At 40.4% G+C, this 16,508-nt stretch overlaps 1 protein-coding gene across 6 annotated transcripts in view; it reads left to right on the plus strand.

Annotated features, from left to right (window-relative positions):
* LOC118109663 (protein diaphanous homolog 3) overlaps positions 1 to 16,508 on the plus strand; it is a 153,198-nt gene that overhangs the window by 69,445 nt on the left and 67,245 nt on the right. For all 6 annotated transcript variants that reach the window (XM_035156956.2, XM_035156984.2, XM_035156965.2 and 3 more), the window contains 4 exons: positions 561 to 662; positions 3,023 to 3,262; positions 6,215 to 6,344; positions 12,878 to 13,002. In XM_035156956.2, coding sequence (XP_035012847.1) covers positions 561 to 662; positions 3,023 to 3,262; positions 6,215 to 6,344; positions 12,878 to 13,002 — 597 coding nt within the window. The remainder of the gene's footprint in view (positions 1 to 560; positions 663 to 3,022; positions 3,263 to 6,214; positions 6,345 to 12,877; positions 13,003 to 16,508) is intronic.

Consider the following 16,508-nt stretch of genomic DNA (forward strand, 5'->3'; position numbering starts at 1 on the left):
AGTATTTGTTGAGATGGCTATTACATTCAAATGAGAATGCAATCAGTGTGGCCTAAATAATTTAACATTTGTTCCTTTTGGCAGTCTGAAAAAGCCAATCACAATTTCACTTTCAATTGTCTATACACGTATATGTAGACGAAGGATAAAGTTCTGTGTTTGATAATTAAATCAATTTTATTGCAGTTACAAAACTCAACAATTGAAACTCACCAAAACACGAACAGAACAGCAGTTGTTTAGATTTCTTTACAAGCCAGAACAAAGAATGATGGTCATTTTTCCCCCATTGATCTTTAAGCACAGACGTGGAAACTCCATCACTGTTTGAATCCATATATAAGTAACTAAAGGTATAAACAGTCTAATTTTTGAAAGTTAAAATCGGTGTACATGAACATGAAACTGAGAAGAATATATGACACAAAATTTGTCAAATTAAGTGTGTGACATCATCACCGCAAGGATATTTTTGCACCGGTTGGGCTTTTTTTTTTTTTTCTACTTTACTTTCCTCTGTGCTGCTTCTCACTTGCTTTCTTCCTCTCTCTTCTTTGTAGAACCTGGTGAAGCATCTGCCGGAGCAGGAGCAGCTGAACGCCTTGGCCAAGTATAAAAACGAGTATGCAAATTTGTCAGAGCCTGAGCAGTTCGGGGTTGTGGTGAGTAAATACGATCGTACACAAACACAAAACTGTGACCTGCCCACTACCAACATGTACAGACACAACCACAATATTTGTCTTTCTTAGGTAGTATTTTTGTTTAATGGGAAAGACTTCTGACTACGTATCTGTTTTATTTATCAACTTGAAGCAACGTCAATAAAGTAATTTAACGAAGGATATGTACATGGTTTTATAAAACCGGTTTTATTGCTATTTTAATGTTACAGTAATGTGAACTTGTCTTTTATTCACATTAAATCTTTCCCTGAATGTCTGTCTTTCTCTCTGCACTTTCTCTCTCTCACACACACACACACACACACACATTGAGCATGAATATACTAACCATGAGCTTTTAGAAATACTATCATTCTAAGCCTTAAGAAGAAAGACGGGACACCTGTGGACTTCTGTGCTAATTTGTGCACATTAAAGAGCAGCACTGCTGTCTAATTATGTCTGCATCTTTATCTTGAAGACCTTTCAATAGAGCTTTTTTAGAATTATGCATTAGCGGTTGCAGCAGTTTTTGTGTGAATTTTGTGTTTCTGCCTAGCAACCCGGTTACCGACAAAACACACAATAACACTGTTTGTAATCACCCATGAAAGAGAGTCTTATCACTGAATGAAAATGAAGCGACTGAGCGGTTAAGGGGGATAGAGCCTGCTCAGCTGTTGTGTATGGCTCATCAGGGAGTCATAGAACAAAGGGGAGCGTACTTACATAATGTTGCTTCGCTGCTGTGCCTGCGTGGGCCCCATCAGATGCTTCCACCTATCAAAAGTTCAGGTTCAAAGCGAATTTTTAATTTGCGATTGTGCAAACACATGCATTTTATCTTTTCCTTTTTTTTTTTTTTTTACAATATCTGCAACTCTCTTGATTTGAACTCTACCTTATGTGTCTAATCCATGAAATAGACCTGATTACTTTATACAAGTCCTCATAGTGCTTTGGACACAATGAAAAGGTTTTGCAACTACATGAAAAGATCTATGGAAAAGTCAAAAAGGCAGAAACAAAGTCTTGATCTTCCAGTATTTCCATCAAACTCCATGTTATTAGATCAAAGCATCTTCTGGTTTTTACACTGCTCAACCTGTAGTGTAAAAAACCTGCAGTACAGTAGCTTTTGCTGTACATGAATTGTGCTTGATGACTTGTCGTCGCTGAAGTTTGAGGGATCACTCTGTTTACCAGCATGTGCATCCTCCGGGGCTCGGCTGCAGTCACGCTCCTAATGACTGGCAACTCTTTGAATTCAAGACTTTCATCTGGGATTTAAATCGATGTTGACACTCTACAGAGACATTTATTACAAGATGCCAAAAATATTTACTCACATTACTTTGTTTTGTAACACTATTTGATGCATATCATTTCAATGGACTGTTCATACTCCTAATATGTGAGGAATGTCAGCAGCCTACTACCTCACCGAGCTCATTTTACATAATGTCGTTAATTTTGTTATGTTGTGTTTTTTAATATATCAAACCCCTCCCCTCTCGTTCACTCCCCTCCCTCCCCACCACTCAGCTTTGTCCAGTGGTCATCATGGAAACAACAGCTGCACTCGTTCACTTCACAGTGCACCCGATCACATTAGGATTCTTTTTTTCCCATGATTTTTTTCTCCTCACCATAATGTGCCTATAATTTATCAGATCTTTTAGGCTGTGTTTGAGTATTATGTATTTTATAAATTTTGTAATTTTCACCTGCCCTCTTTCCTATCCCTGCTGTCTTCTCTTACAAACACACACACACACACAAACAGACACTAACTCACTGACTGAAATAGTCATTTGATAACATTACAGTAGCTATAATTAAACCCTTGATGGAGGACATCAAACCGCACAGCCAGCTGTTGTGTGAAACAGACAATTCGAACCTGCACCCTCCCCTCCGCCCTACACACATACACAATCACTGTTGTGGCCAGGCCCTGGGCCCAGTGCAATATTTTCCAATTTTCTCTAATTGTGTGAGAGTGGTAATCCTAGGCAGCCTATTGTATATTCCACCCCCTCCGCTGCCCACCCTATATGGACACAAACTCTACAATTAACTTACCAGACCTGGGTCCCAAATCAAATCACTGCCAGCATCTATTACTACTGCCTAGCAACACTTTCCAGCATGCTCGTTGCATAAATCCCTTCTTAATTAGATCGGCTAAATGTGAGTTTACCAAAAGTGTGATTGCGTTTACAATAAGTTTGACTATGTTCTTTGACTTTATTCTCTCAGTTTGATATATTTTCCCAACTCTTGCTTCACTCCTCTTTTGTTTTATAATTTTTACAATTCTCCTTCTCACACTATTTTTTTTCTCCTTGTTCCAGATGAGCAGTGTGAAGCGTCTGCATCCTCGCCTCAGCCACATCCTCTTCAGACTGCAGTTTGAGGAGCAAGTAAACAACCTGCGTCCAGATATCCTGGCTGTAAACGCCGCCTGTGATGAGGTCAGGAAGAGCAGCTCCTTTGGCCGCTTGCTGGAGCTGGTGCTGCTGCTGGGGAATTACATGAATGCAGGCTCTCGAAACGCCCAGTCTTATGGCTTCGACCTCAGTTCTCTCTGCAAGGTAAGGGTTAAAACGCTGACCTTATTATCTATAACTGTTCGCATACAGCATGTAGACCTTTATTCAACCACTGGTAGTGGTTCAACATGAGTGATGTGTGCATAGCACATCATACGTGGAATATTTTTTTTTCTTTCAATGATACACAGCTGTGTTCGCAGCTGGATTGTGGTAACAGAAATAAAAAATTTTTTTTAAATGAGAGCAATATCACTCTTAGTCTAAGAGTCTATGTTTGATTAAAAGTCCAGTTATAAAGTGTACTGACTATTTTAAGATCCTTGAAGGATGTCTGCCATATCTTTCAGTTTAACATACACCTGTTCCAAAACCTCATACATTCACGTAATATATATATAATATTGATACTGTAAATAAAAGTCCAACTAATTAATGGTATTTAGACTGGGGAACGAGTCAATGTGTGTGTCATAAACTGTTTAAAAAGATGGATGGTGCATCTCACTTCCTCCCACTACCCAGTAATAAAGTCAAAATATCCCAGATACGAACGCTGCCATCTTGCACCGAAGACGTCCCTTGGAGCCAGAATCTGCGTAGTAGTGTTTGGGGGATGGAACAGTTATAGCGAGGTCCCATCGATACACATGCACAAACAATCCTGAGTCAGTCTCAGGTGTTTCACTCCTGTTTCTATTTATCAAGTAACAAATTAAAACTGAACTTGAAAAACACAAAACAAAATTGAAAGAAAGACTAGAGTTATTTTGACGTTATGAATTTTCTAGTTTGGCCCAGGTCCAATCCACTAACATGGAGCAGGCAGGGTCTATGACCTACACTGCAGCCAGCTACCAGGGGGTGATCAAGATACTTTGGCGTCACCTTTGGGGCGCCATCATGTCGTCCATCTTTATATACAGTTGATGTGTGTGTGTGTGTGTGTGTGTGTTAGGTGTCTGGGTTAACATATCTGTGCATATTTACACTTGTGTGTCCGGATTTTTCTAGAGGTGTTAGCCTCTCTCTCTTTTTTGACTTAGCCCTATCAGTTAACTGATGTGAAGACGCTGCTGTGATGAGACACTTTGTTTGAAACTGTTTCATTTGATCGAACACCATCAGCCCCACAAGACAGCTCCCCCCCTCTATCTGCTGGCATCTATCAAAGCAGCTGGAACCCTGGGAATTCTTTATTCTCATTCTCCTGCTCCAAATAGATAATTGAGGCTGTGACCATTATCCCTTTTTAAAGTTCACACACCCTGCAGGACTCCCCAAACTGAGTCGGGCTGAGAACACAGTGGATGTCTGTACCTGTGGATTTTCTATGGCATTAAGACAGGACTGTAAGTTGTCCTGTATGATAGTGATTGTGACAGAGAACAGGGTGGTTGTCTAGAGACTCCACCAGTGGTTACTTTACAGCTGGTGGCACACACACTGCAGTTTCCACAGTAACGACCACTGCAGCCATTCATCACTGCCACCTCTCTGCCCTGTTAGACTTGGGTGCTTATGTTCATATAAACACCAGTGCACGTCTGCACACAAACACTGGCCCCATACATATATGAATGATGGATTTGCTGCATTAACAGGACTGTAATACAATCAGGTAATAGAAGTATGTGAAGGTGAAACTTTTGTATCAAGAACCTTTTTAATGCTGCCCCTCTGTTTCTTTATCTGTCGTACTTGTATTTTGGGGGACTGAGGTGTGAGTGGATGTCAAAGACAGGATATATAGACGAAGACATCACCCTTCATGCCTGTTCCCGAGTTTGACAACTTAATTCCACAGCACACTCCACGGCACAAGAAAATTGCGCCTAACCCAATTGAAAAAAGAAAAAATGTTTACATTGTCAACTATGATTACCATCCATCTAAAATCAAAGAGGGACCTTTTGTGAGTGAGCACTTTAAGCTTTTGAAAAAAAAAAAAGGGAAAACAGAAATGAAATGAGAAATGAGACTGTTTGATTAGAGGAGATAATACAAACATGATTAAACCCAGCGGGGCTGAGTACACTGCTGTCTACCAATAGATCACCTAGAGAGATACACAGCAATGCACTCCACAGGAGGGATGTTTGGCGGGGATACAGAGAGACATCTTGGAATTAGACTGTAAAAGAGCCATGATGGAAATTTATCAGAGAAATTGAAAAATTGTTATGTGTGGGGAAGGGCGGCACGCGGCGCTCAAGAGGTCATCGCATTGTGAATGTGCTTCCGCTGCATGACTAGGAAACATGAAATCATGCGAGGCACTGTCAACACTCGCATTTATAGAGCCACTGAAAAGGTTTACAGTAGCTGAATGAGGGCAATGCCACACGCTCCTTTGTCACACAACATCCAGACGATGTGGGAACAGAAAACAAAATCTCCTGCTAATTCTCCGCTGTGGCAGAAAGGATCTGTTTATGCTTTTGCAGCAGCAGCGACAGCGGTGGCCACAGAGACATTATGTTTCCAGGGTCTACATCCATACATCCATCCCACTCTTGTGAACGCAATATCTCAGCGATGCCTTGAAGGAATTTCTTTAGATTACGTACAAATGCTCCCCTGACGTCAACGATGAACTGATTAGATCTTGGTGGTAAAAGGTCAAAGGTTACTGTGACTATAACAAAAAACGTTCACGTGGCCATAACTCAAAAATGTATTATGACATAATTTCACGTCTAATCTAATTTAATGTCTAATTGGATGGACTGTGATGTGATAACATTTTATTGTCAAAAGGTCAAAGGTGAAAACATTACTGAGAACATTTCAATCAACAACAAATTCATACTTGTCAGACTAAGCCTGTGACATTTGAAATAACAAGGGATGTCTGAGGTACCACTTACTCTGCTAATCACTCTTTAATACATGTTTACATTTCGAATGAGCAGATATCAAATTCAGCCCTTCACTATCATTGGCCTTTGTGCGTAACTGTATGTGTTTGTGTGTTTGTGTTTTTTACGACAGCTAAAGGACACAAAGTCAGCGGATCAAAAGACCACATTGCTCCACTTCCTGGCACATGTATGTGAGCAAGATGTTCCAGATGTGGTCAAGTTCGTTGAAGACCTACAGCACGTGGACCGTGCTAGCCGAGGTAATATACATTGTTATTCATACGCACAACCCTGCACACATATGCACGCAATGTTCTGGTACATTAATTATGTCTCATAGAAACAACCAGATTTAATACGATAGATAGAAAAACAAAGGACTTTACTGTTTACCCGCACCAAGGCACTACACATCATTTATTGTTACTCTTTTTTAAGCATGCAATGATCACTATGCACGGCACTGCTTGATAATTTCAACACCACGTCTACCTCCCACTCTCCCTGAGCCGATACCGCGGTGTGATTATTGCTGTTATTTTGGTTTCCTGCTGGTGTCAACTTAAGTTCTTTAGCTTTCCCATTGCGCAGGGAGTTTCATCTATTCCCTGTCAAATCAACACCCCTGGCAATATCTACCAGCAGGGACATTGCCAACTGGTCCAATGAATGCAAAATTAGTAATCAAATAGCTGGACTATTCTTTGAGCAAACAAAAGGAATACAGACACAAAACTATATTGTTTCTTTTCTTTTTTTCCCCCCTCTGTTTTGCAGCTTTGTTTGACAAGCTGTCTGGAACTGAAAAATTACTTCCTTTAGCTTTGACTTCAATGAGAAAAAGCCTTTTATGTTATCTTCTGTCCAGCATGTTGTTTAGGCAACTGAGGGCACGCTATTAAAACTGAAAACTGAATAATATTTTAGAAAGAACGCTTTGGCTCCTTGTTTGATGGTGGCCATTAAGCGTTATCGCCTGGTATAAACAATAGTAATGGTGTGGTCAATGGCAGTGGTAGATGATTGGAAAGGTGAGCCTCATGAAAAGATAATGAGCTCCATGGGTCGCCCAACCATATAAACGACTGACATCACCAACTTAATCACATTTTAACATTGTGTCATTTCATATCTCTTAAGTTCAACCATTAATGTCCACGGAAAGAAATTACTTTTACATGAGCTCCTGCTAAATAACTTCAATGGTTTTGGTGGTTGAGAGACTGGTTTGAGATCACTGCACTCAAACACACTAGTAGTCTAGCATGGAAAGGACTTTCAGTCGCATTCAGTTTTTATATTGTCCTACATTATATTTTATTAATGTTGCAAATGATAAGCAATAGATTTCTGAATTTGTGCAGAGGTCCTCTATTAAAGTTTGTGGTTTGGAGAGGTTAATGCAGAAACCGAATGTCCTACAGAGACAGGAATGGACTATTATTCTCGTTATACTTTAAATTCCACTCGTACCTTTCTACATTTATAACTCATTAGGGATTATTCTCAGATTACCTGCTTGTTTATTTTGTAAACACGCATTATATTATAACAGATTTAGTGTTTGATCTGTGCCACACTCTTCCTCTGCACAGCTGTTTGATACTGAACCTTAATCTTCTGCTGTGGCACATCTGCAAGAGCTTCGGGCTTATTTTTCAAGACTGTGTCGGGTCAATATACGTTTTTAATGTAGTGTCAATTTGTGTTGGTTCAACACAAATAGGCTGTTTTCTGTATCGTCCGCGGTGCAGCCATTCACACAAACATGCGCAGACACAAACATCCTCACATTGTGCTTGGAGTGTGGTCAGTTTTATCTAGAATATGGTAAAGGTCACAGGCAAGCGGGGACACACTGGGGTGGCCAGAGGAGAATTGGTCATGATGTTTTTTGCTCATATTGCCATGAGCAAGTCTCAGGCGAAAGCGGTGAGCAGCATCTCTTACTGCTCATGTCGTAGAGTTCTGAATCTGTTCACTAAATTAATTATGGGGACTTAACGTTGATAATGGGAACAAAATATGTCCATATAATTAAATCATTGACTTTTAAGGTGAAGACATGTTTTCCCTTTCATCATCGTGTGTAATGTTTTTTTGTGTTTGTAAAAGTAAAAAAAAAAAGCCCAAAGTCTAGGTAAGACAGGTAAAGTGTGAGCAGAAGCCAAACATTTCCTACATGTGCTGGCTGCAGTTGACCAATCACAAGAGAGTGGGCGAGCTGGACGATGTGGATAATAGTTATCCATGCACGTACGGTTATTCTGTCACAACATGTTTCCGTTGCTCCAGAGAAGATTTTATCCACTGCACTGTTCCCAGCAGGAGTGAGTGAAGGAGAAGGTGAGAACACATAGCAGGACTGACATGTGTTTCTTTAACGCTTTAACTCTTCCTCGTAAGGATTTGTTGGGGTTTTGATAATCTGTGGATAAGGATGCCCCATTGAGAGTTTCACTTCCCACGACTGTGCTGCGTAATCACAAGTCTTTAGCCAAGCCTCATCGGGACAAGGTGTGATCAATGGGAAGCACACTCCTTGGATCTCTCCTCAGGCTTTGTTCATGTGCTTACTTCATTGACCACAAGCTGAGTATATATTTGCATCTTGATGGATGTCGTCCTCGTCCTCCGTCACTGTCTTCCTCTGTGTTTCTGTGCCATTAAGAGATGCACTCACTAAGTGTCTCATCTCTACATATCTAGTGTTCAGACTCACAAATCCCATTTCGTCTTTGTAAACCATGCTCTTGAGTGGCTTCCTTTTCATCAGGCCTGACAGTCATTCGGGAGGCCTGAAAATACACTAAAAGGCTGCATTACATTCATAGACACTCACCAAAGAGCTTACTTGAGCATGAAAACAAGGTTGCATCGAGGTAGCAGTAATGATTTGTGCTTCTGTTGTAAAAGCTGCAGTCTTTTGACTGTGTGTGTAACATAGCCTCCCTTTCCCCCCACTGCCAATCCCGTCTCTCGTGGAAGCAAAACTGCAGCTTATTTCAGGGTTCCTTTGTGTCTGTCTTCTTATTTCTGCTGCTCTCTCTTCTTTTCAGCATCATAGTCATTATTTCTCCTGACATGGAGAAGCAGTTCCTGTTTTCTGCCTGTCTCTGTCATTTCCCATGTTCCTCTGTCTGTCTGTCTGTCTCTGTCTATCCATCTCTCTTTGCTTTTTCATTCATCAGTTTTGCTCTCGGTCCCTCTTCCGTCCTATTTCTATTTCTTTAGTCCCTCTTCAGAAACATGGATTACACACAGCAAGCAGGTTTGATCAATAAGGGTGTCTGTTGTACGGCACTTGGTGAAATCAGGCAAAGCATAGAGACGTACAGTATTAATGTGTGAAACCAAGCTCCTTCAGCTTCACAGCTCTTCAAATAGTGCCTGTCAACAGCACAGGCATGTCTTACTTGGAAAGCTTTGCATAATACTAAATAGACATGTCTGCATTAATTTTATTTTGCAGTAAAGATGGAAAAGCTGCTTTGGTTCAGTTTCTGTTCAAGGCTCGGGCCCTGAGGAGTCATTAAGAAGTAATACGATGGCTCAAGTAAATTGAGACTGTTCTCGAACATGCGGCTGAAGCTTTGCTTTGCCACATGCAGTATGAGTGACGAGCCTCAGTTTGAAAGTATTTAGAATGAGCAAGGCAAACTTGAAAATATAGCCACCTTCATGCTCTTTTTGTCTGTAGCAGGTGCACATTGAGTGTAGGGTTTTTTCACATTACAATTTCCATAGTTCCCAGCCCTTGGCACCATTAGGCTAGTCACACTTGTCTGTCAGGCTTTGGCCTCCGAATGCATATCTGCCTTTTTCAGTCTCTTAATTTCCATGCATCAAAGGATGATCTATAGTGGAGCTCTGCGTGTTTGTGAGAGAGTATGCATGGTTGTGTCCTCCACTCAGTCTCATTTATAGCACAGCAGGTTGGCAGGGTAATAAAAGGGTGTCAATGGGGGATTTGACCTCTGCAAATATTCCAATTATTATTCCGCTAAAACATCCTACATCTGTCTGCAGCCCCTCTGGACCACGGAGGCATTCAGGCCCTGCTGCTCATAAAAAAACACTCGCACTTTAACACACCACAAGAGAAAGCCAGAGCAGGATGGCAAGAGTGAACAAGAAGGACGCAGACGCACCCTTTTATGTTCTATCTCCCGCTCGGCTCGTCACTGTGCCACAGAGGATTTTATTTCACTCTTCTGCATATGACAAACGTCTGTATAGAGCACATACAACACACTTCTGTTTCGCTAAACATCCCAGCTGCTATACAACCACTGCTGTTCAGTCCCAAGGAAAATGCTCTCCTGAAGCTTTTGACACCTGCATGTCTCCTCTTGTTCACATGCCCTTCCATGTGAGCGAGCATCATCACAAGAGCCTCCGGTTTGAATTGTGAAGCTAAGAAAAGAGAAAATCGCAATCTGTTCTGCTCTCTGTCTCACCCTTCCTTGCACTTTTCACAGCCAGAGCATCATCACAAGGCTTTAAGCATTTCTATTAACAGACCACCTGTCTGGCTACCTTCCACTTCTGCATGCTGCCCACACCTCATTCAGCAGATAGCGGTTGCTCGGTTTCGCCGGAGGCTTCTGTTTTTTTTAGTTTTTTGATGATTTTAATGGGGATGAAACAGCAGGTGAAGTGTCAGTTTCTGATGGTTTACTAGAACATCTATCATACTAATCACATTGGGTGTGAAATCATTGATTATTTGGTCAAAGGTTTATAGTTATTATAGTTGAGTCTTGACAGAATCCAGAGAATTTCTGTCAACAGATCACTAGGCTTTAAGCTGTGAGGAAGATCAGCATAGAGACCTTCATAGTATTTCCGGTTTGTTAATAGAATTTCTATGAACATTTTTTGAGCTTGTGTTTCATTTCAGCGAGCAAAAATGTCAGTTATTGTGTTCGGATTTCTCTAATGTTCTTGGAGTGCTGCAGTCCTCGTTACTGTGAATTTAACACAGTACCAGGCACAGACTATCACTGTAAAAATTATTAATCATAATGATTTTGGTCAGGTTTGCAGTCTCAAGTCCATAATACATATTTATTTATGACTGATAACGATACATATATATTGGATTTTGACAGTTGACACTAGTCCTTTGTTTTTTTTCAGTGATATTTGAGAGGTTTGAAGAAAAAAACCTGCATCTATATGTTGCTGCATTGCATAACTTTATCCTCCTGATGTACATCAATCAGCCACAATAATAAAACATGTTGTGGCTGATCAGTGTTTTTTTTCCTAATTGCTTTCAATGTTCCTCAAGGAAAAAATATCTCAAAAGTCTTCTGCAGGGGAAAGTTAACCCCCACTACAGGTTTTTTTTTTTTTACTGCCCAGCAGGCTGATTTCTTACCAAAGTAAAAGTCAGTGTAACAGTCGGTCAGTGCTGAGCAACTTGCTGCTCTGTGAATACTGCTCTGATTGAGACACCAGGAGCCACAATGTACTCCGTGACAAGACTGGTGTGCTTTGCCATTTCCACTGCCTTCGACTGACTGTTAACTATTCGTGTCAGTGCTTCAGAGATGGGGGGGAAAGGGTGATGAATAAAAGAAGGGAGACAAAGAAATTCCTTGGTCTAAAACGGGTACATTTAAACACTCATAGAGTAAAAGGAACTAATGTTATAATATTTTGTCAGGTACATATTCAGTAGGTGTGCTGTGGTGGGTGTTATATGATGATTTCAATTTAAATACTTGTGTTACTGAAGAGCTCTTGGCCTCCTTTCTCAGTAGGAGTACAATGTCATACTGCCCCTTTGGATGAAAGCATGAATCAGTCTATGTATGGTCACACGCTCACCTTTACCTGCACTGAAAAGAACATACACTTACTCTCTATTAAAGAAAAAATGTGACGACTTCTTCAGCTTCTGCCAGCTTTTAGAATATTTAGATTAAATATTATTTATTTAAGAATCGAGTGTGTTTGTGTTTGTGAGACAGCTTGTTCCCATCATTAAATATGTTTTTTGATATAAATGCAGTGAGGAGTTTAGCTACGTTAAAGTTCTCTCCTTCTCTCTTTTTCTATTTTTTTTGTAAAGCGTTTATGAGGATCAAGGGAAATTTGAAACTACTTTAATATAAGCAGCTTACGCCTTTTTGTCAAGCAGGGTCTAATCAGGGTAATTTAAGCCATATGCTATATTCAGCGACTAGCTTAAAGTGTCAGCCATGACCAACTTAACAGGAAGTTGGGCTCCTTGGTGTCCTGCTCTCCCACCTGCGTGATCCGTGCACCTGTTGATACGAGTAAAGACACAGGGGCCTGGAAAGATGTTTGAAATATAAACATCCGTCTCTGTACCTTGAGACTGCACTTTTCAATCAGTGTTACTGAAAAGCCACACATATCATGTAAACATCCGAGCAAACACAGCAGGCGTCTGCTTTCACTACAGTATGTGTGTCACTGAGGGCACTGTATTCTTGCACAAATCTAATTGTTTACGACACACACAAAAGCATATGTGAGGCAAACATTGAACGCACCTTCACTTGATGTTTATTTTTTCTCAGTCATTGTTTATTCCCTTGGTGTTTCTGGCAGAGTGAACCCATAATAAGCATGCTTTTCATCTGAGCTGGCTTCTCGCTCCTTTTCCCTGCATCAAAAATAATAACACATTTGATTGTACCTGTAATTGATTTGTCCTCTCTCCCTCTATGCTTCTTTCTTTTGTACATTTCCACGTGGGCATGTTTGCGTGCGCTTTCACAAACGTGCGTGTTTGTGTCTGGATGTACGTGCGCAGTGTCTGCGGAGAATCTGGAGAAGAGCCTCAGGCAGATGGAGCGGCAGCTGCTGCAGCTGGAGAGAGACCTGGATACCTTTTCCTCGGCTGATGACCCCAACGACATGTTCCTCACCAAAATGGAAATATCCTTTTATAATTATAATAATGATTATAATACATTCATTTACCTACTTACCCATCCAAGACATTGGTCAAGACAAAGGAGCGCTAACGTCTTTAAGAAATTTTCTTTACCTTTTTCAAAATGAATTATGAATCTGTTGTGTTCAATTAGTTGCAGATGTGTACACTCATGAAAATCACTCAAGAAAAGAAACGACAAAGAATAGTGTTAAAATATAAAAATGTGAGACAAGGATAGTCCTCCCGCCCTTAGTCCTTTATACACAGCACTTGTGTTTTTCCTCTTTCTACTCACCATGTTGTCTACAAGTCATGAGTGGCATCCCATTCAAAGTTCAAGTTACTGGACCAGCTCCGCTCTCCTCTCTCATTTTATATACTTCACACTGAGGGCAACTTCAAAATGAAGGGAAAGGTTGGCGAGGGAGAATTGGGACAAAGCCTCCATTGTTACTCTGTCACTCTCATGCTCTCTCATTCTGTCAGTCATTGCTGTATGTTCATGGAAAAGGAGCAATTTGATATATTTAATGTAATTACTGATTTAAAAAAAGAAACATGAATACACAATAGTTTCTTTGGTGTAAGCGTTGCCTCACTGCCCTGTCTGGATATCGAGATCCAGCGCTGACAGGTGTCAGGTACGTCTCAGACCAGGTGTGTAAGTACGTGTTCAATAATACACTCTGTGCCCAGCCGCCTTCATGTAGTTTTGATCAGTAGCCTTGGGCCTGGGCCACTGATGGATTGTGCCGTTGGTAGTTAGCAGAGAACCTGAGTGCAACCCAGAGAATGGATTTGACAGGTCCGTCTTTCACTGGTTCGCTTTCCAAATTCCTGGTGCCTGTCTCAATTTAGCAACGCAGATTAAAAACTCAAACATCAACATGGAATTTTAAAATGAATTCTGAGCTGTAGGCCCCTAATAAAATCAATTGTAGATACAATTAAATAAATTAAACACAGTGTCAGGGCTTTAATTTTAAGCAATAGAAACACAATCGCTTATACACACACCCTCGTCAGGGTTTAACTGTATCACCAACAAATATTTAAACTTCGGTGGCCTTGCTTACATTATGATGATATTTTTTAGTACCTAAGTATTTCACACAGAGTTCAACATAAATCTGTTCTGTTAAATCAAGCTTTTGTTGGCTGAGAAAACAGAACCTCAGCAGTTTTAATTGGTAGCCCAATTAATGGCTACAGTCTACAATCGAAAGTAATGAATATCAAGAGATGTGGTATTGATTGAACTGCACCTTTAAATTAACCTTTAAAATGGCCCTTTAATTGTTATTGTATTACATATCGTTACCATTTTATATCAAAATATTTTTTGGACAGTTTATTTGTTTAAAAAAAGAAAGAACAAGAAAAACAAAATGAGTAACCTCTGAAGCAAGGCTTGTAATTCTGAGCTTGATTTATTCATAATTCTAAAAATGTAGTTATTAAACCATGATTTTATGAAGATCCCCAGTCATCCAGGTCATAAGGTATTTAAAAGAATTGTATTGAAGTAGAAGGTGAGGGGTTTTCATTCCTTTATACTTGAAGCTGTTTCACTGCTCATCCTAACGACAACAAACAAAATATACCGTCGCCACAGTAGCATGAGAAACCTGGAGTGTCACATTGGTGACATTCAAAATTAACTTTTACTTCTCCCAGCAATTGAGCATACTGTTAATTTGTTATTGTTCTAGTGTTTCACTTCAGAACATGAGCCAAGCTCGAGACGGCGGCAAATTAGGGTAGAAGAAAAACAGAAGGATAATGAGCAAATGAAGAATGGGAGAAGGGAAAAAAACTCATATAGGGGTGTAAAGGTCTGTAAGAAAGAGAGAGTGAACCAGAATTCTTGATAATGAGCAGCGGTGGACCACTGCTGTCTCTGGAATAGTAAAGAAGTGAGGAAAGGGGTGGACATGAGGAGGAGAGATATTTTTCACCCCATGATAATTATCAACCCAGGCGCTCAGCTTTGCCTTCTTTTCGCTCCCTCTTGTTTTCCATCACCTGCTCAGATTATCCTTCTGCTTCTCCCCCCCAGCTCCTGGCTTGGAAAGATATTACAGACAAGTCAATCTAGGAGCAGTGCCTATTGAACAGCATTTACCCAGCTGTGAATAGGTTGTTCCATCCCCAGCCAGATTCAGCTGAGGCCAGACCTCAAATGGCTCTATCAATTGAGCCATAATGAAGGGGCTCAATAGGAGCCAGAGAGGCTGCCCACGTACTTGTGCGACCACAGACATTGGCACTTCTTATCTGCCATGAGACGAGGATGTTGGGGTCATTAGCAAGCCTGCTTTTTTTCTTCTTATCCATCCACATAAGAAAATTAGACTTTTTAAATGAAGCCCATTGATTCAAACTCAGATAAAAAACATTTCGTGGATACATTTCTTTTTTGCTGTTCAGGGTCATTATGTGGACAGCTCCGGCTACGCTTTTCAAAAATAATATATAAAAATGATAAAAACACACAAGTGCTAATGAAATATTATATAAGACACTTAGGAAGGCTCATTCTTGCTTGCTAGATTTTTACAATGAGTAAGTATTGTGTGCCTGGTTATTTACAAGGGAATTGTTTGACAGTACTGTGCTGTTAGTAGCGTCATAGCTTTAAGTTTTATATTCATCTTTATAGCTTATGACACAACTCTGACCTGTTATTCATCCTCCACACACACACACACACGTGCACTAACAGTAGAGACTTGTCCTATGCTTTGCTTGGTTTAATTATCCTCAGTTATCCATGATAGTGAATTTTGGAGCAACCTAACGTACAGATGATCTTAAAGCAGCAACACTGTGTAACTTTAACTGAGCAACAGCACCCTCTGCAACCCTTACCCTAAACAAACCGTGGATATTACCCACAAACCCCAGCTTCCTGACCCAGAAGAGCTGACGCTGTAACAAAAACAGCAGACTTTGTTAAGAAGTCTTGATATTTTAAAAGTTTCCTCACTAAATATTGCAGATAAACGCTGGTTTTGAAGTGACTTTTAAATATTTTTCTCTACAGTTCGACATTACTCTTGAACTTGCTGGGCCTGATTCTGGCAGTTCAAGCTATGACTCTCAGTCAGTTACACACTTCTCGCAGGAGATCATACCTGCTCACCAGAACTGCAAGAGCAGGGGGTGAGGAGTGGGAATAAAACCAATGATATTTGCTAGATATCTCTTGGCTAATAACATTTTGGAAAGACCATCACTTGATACCAATTCTTCTATAGTGTGAGTTACAAGGACATGTCATTGGTCCATGCAGTGGAAGTTGTAGTGTTAGGCAGAGTAAGACTGTTCATGCTGCTGCATTTGTATATATATATTTGTGTTTAAATGTGTCTCTTTTTAACTTTGATATAGATACACCAACACACTTTGCCAGCAGCCACACGAGAGTGGTCTGCAGGGGGTCATAGCAGTGTATTAGTAACCTGACTGACATCATCTGCAATGTCAACATCATAGTTTAATA

Source organism: Hippoglossus stenolepis, chromosome 1, assembly GCF_022539355.2.
Source record: "Hippoglossus stenolepis isolate QCI-W04-F060 chromosome 1, HSTE1.2, whole genome shotgun sequence".
Classification (NCBI taxonomy): domain Eukaryota; kingdom Metazoa; phylum Chordata; class Actinopteri; order Pleuronectiformes; family Pleuronectidae; genus Hippoglossus; species Hippoglossus stenolepis.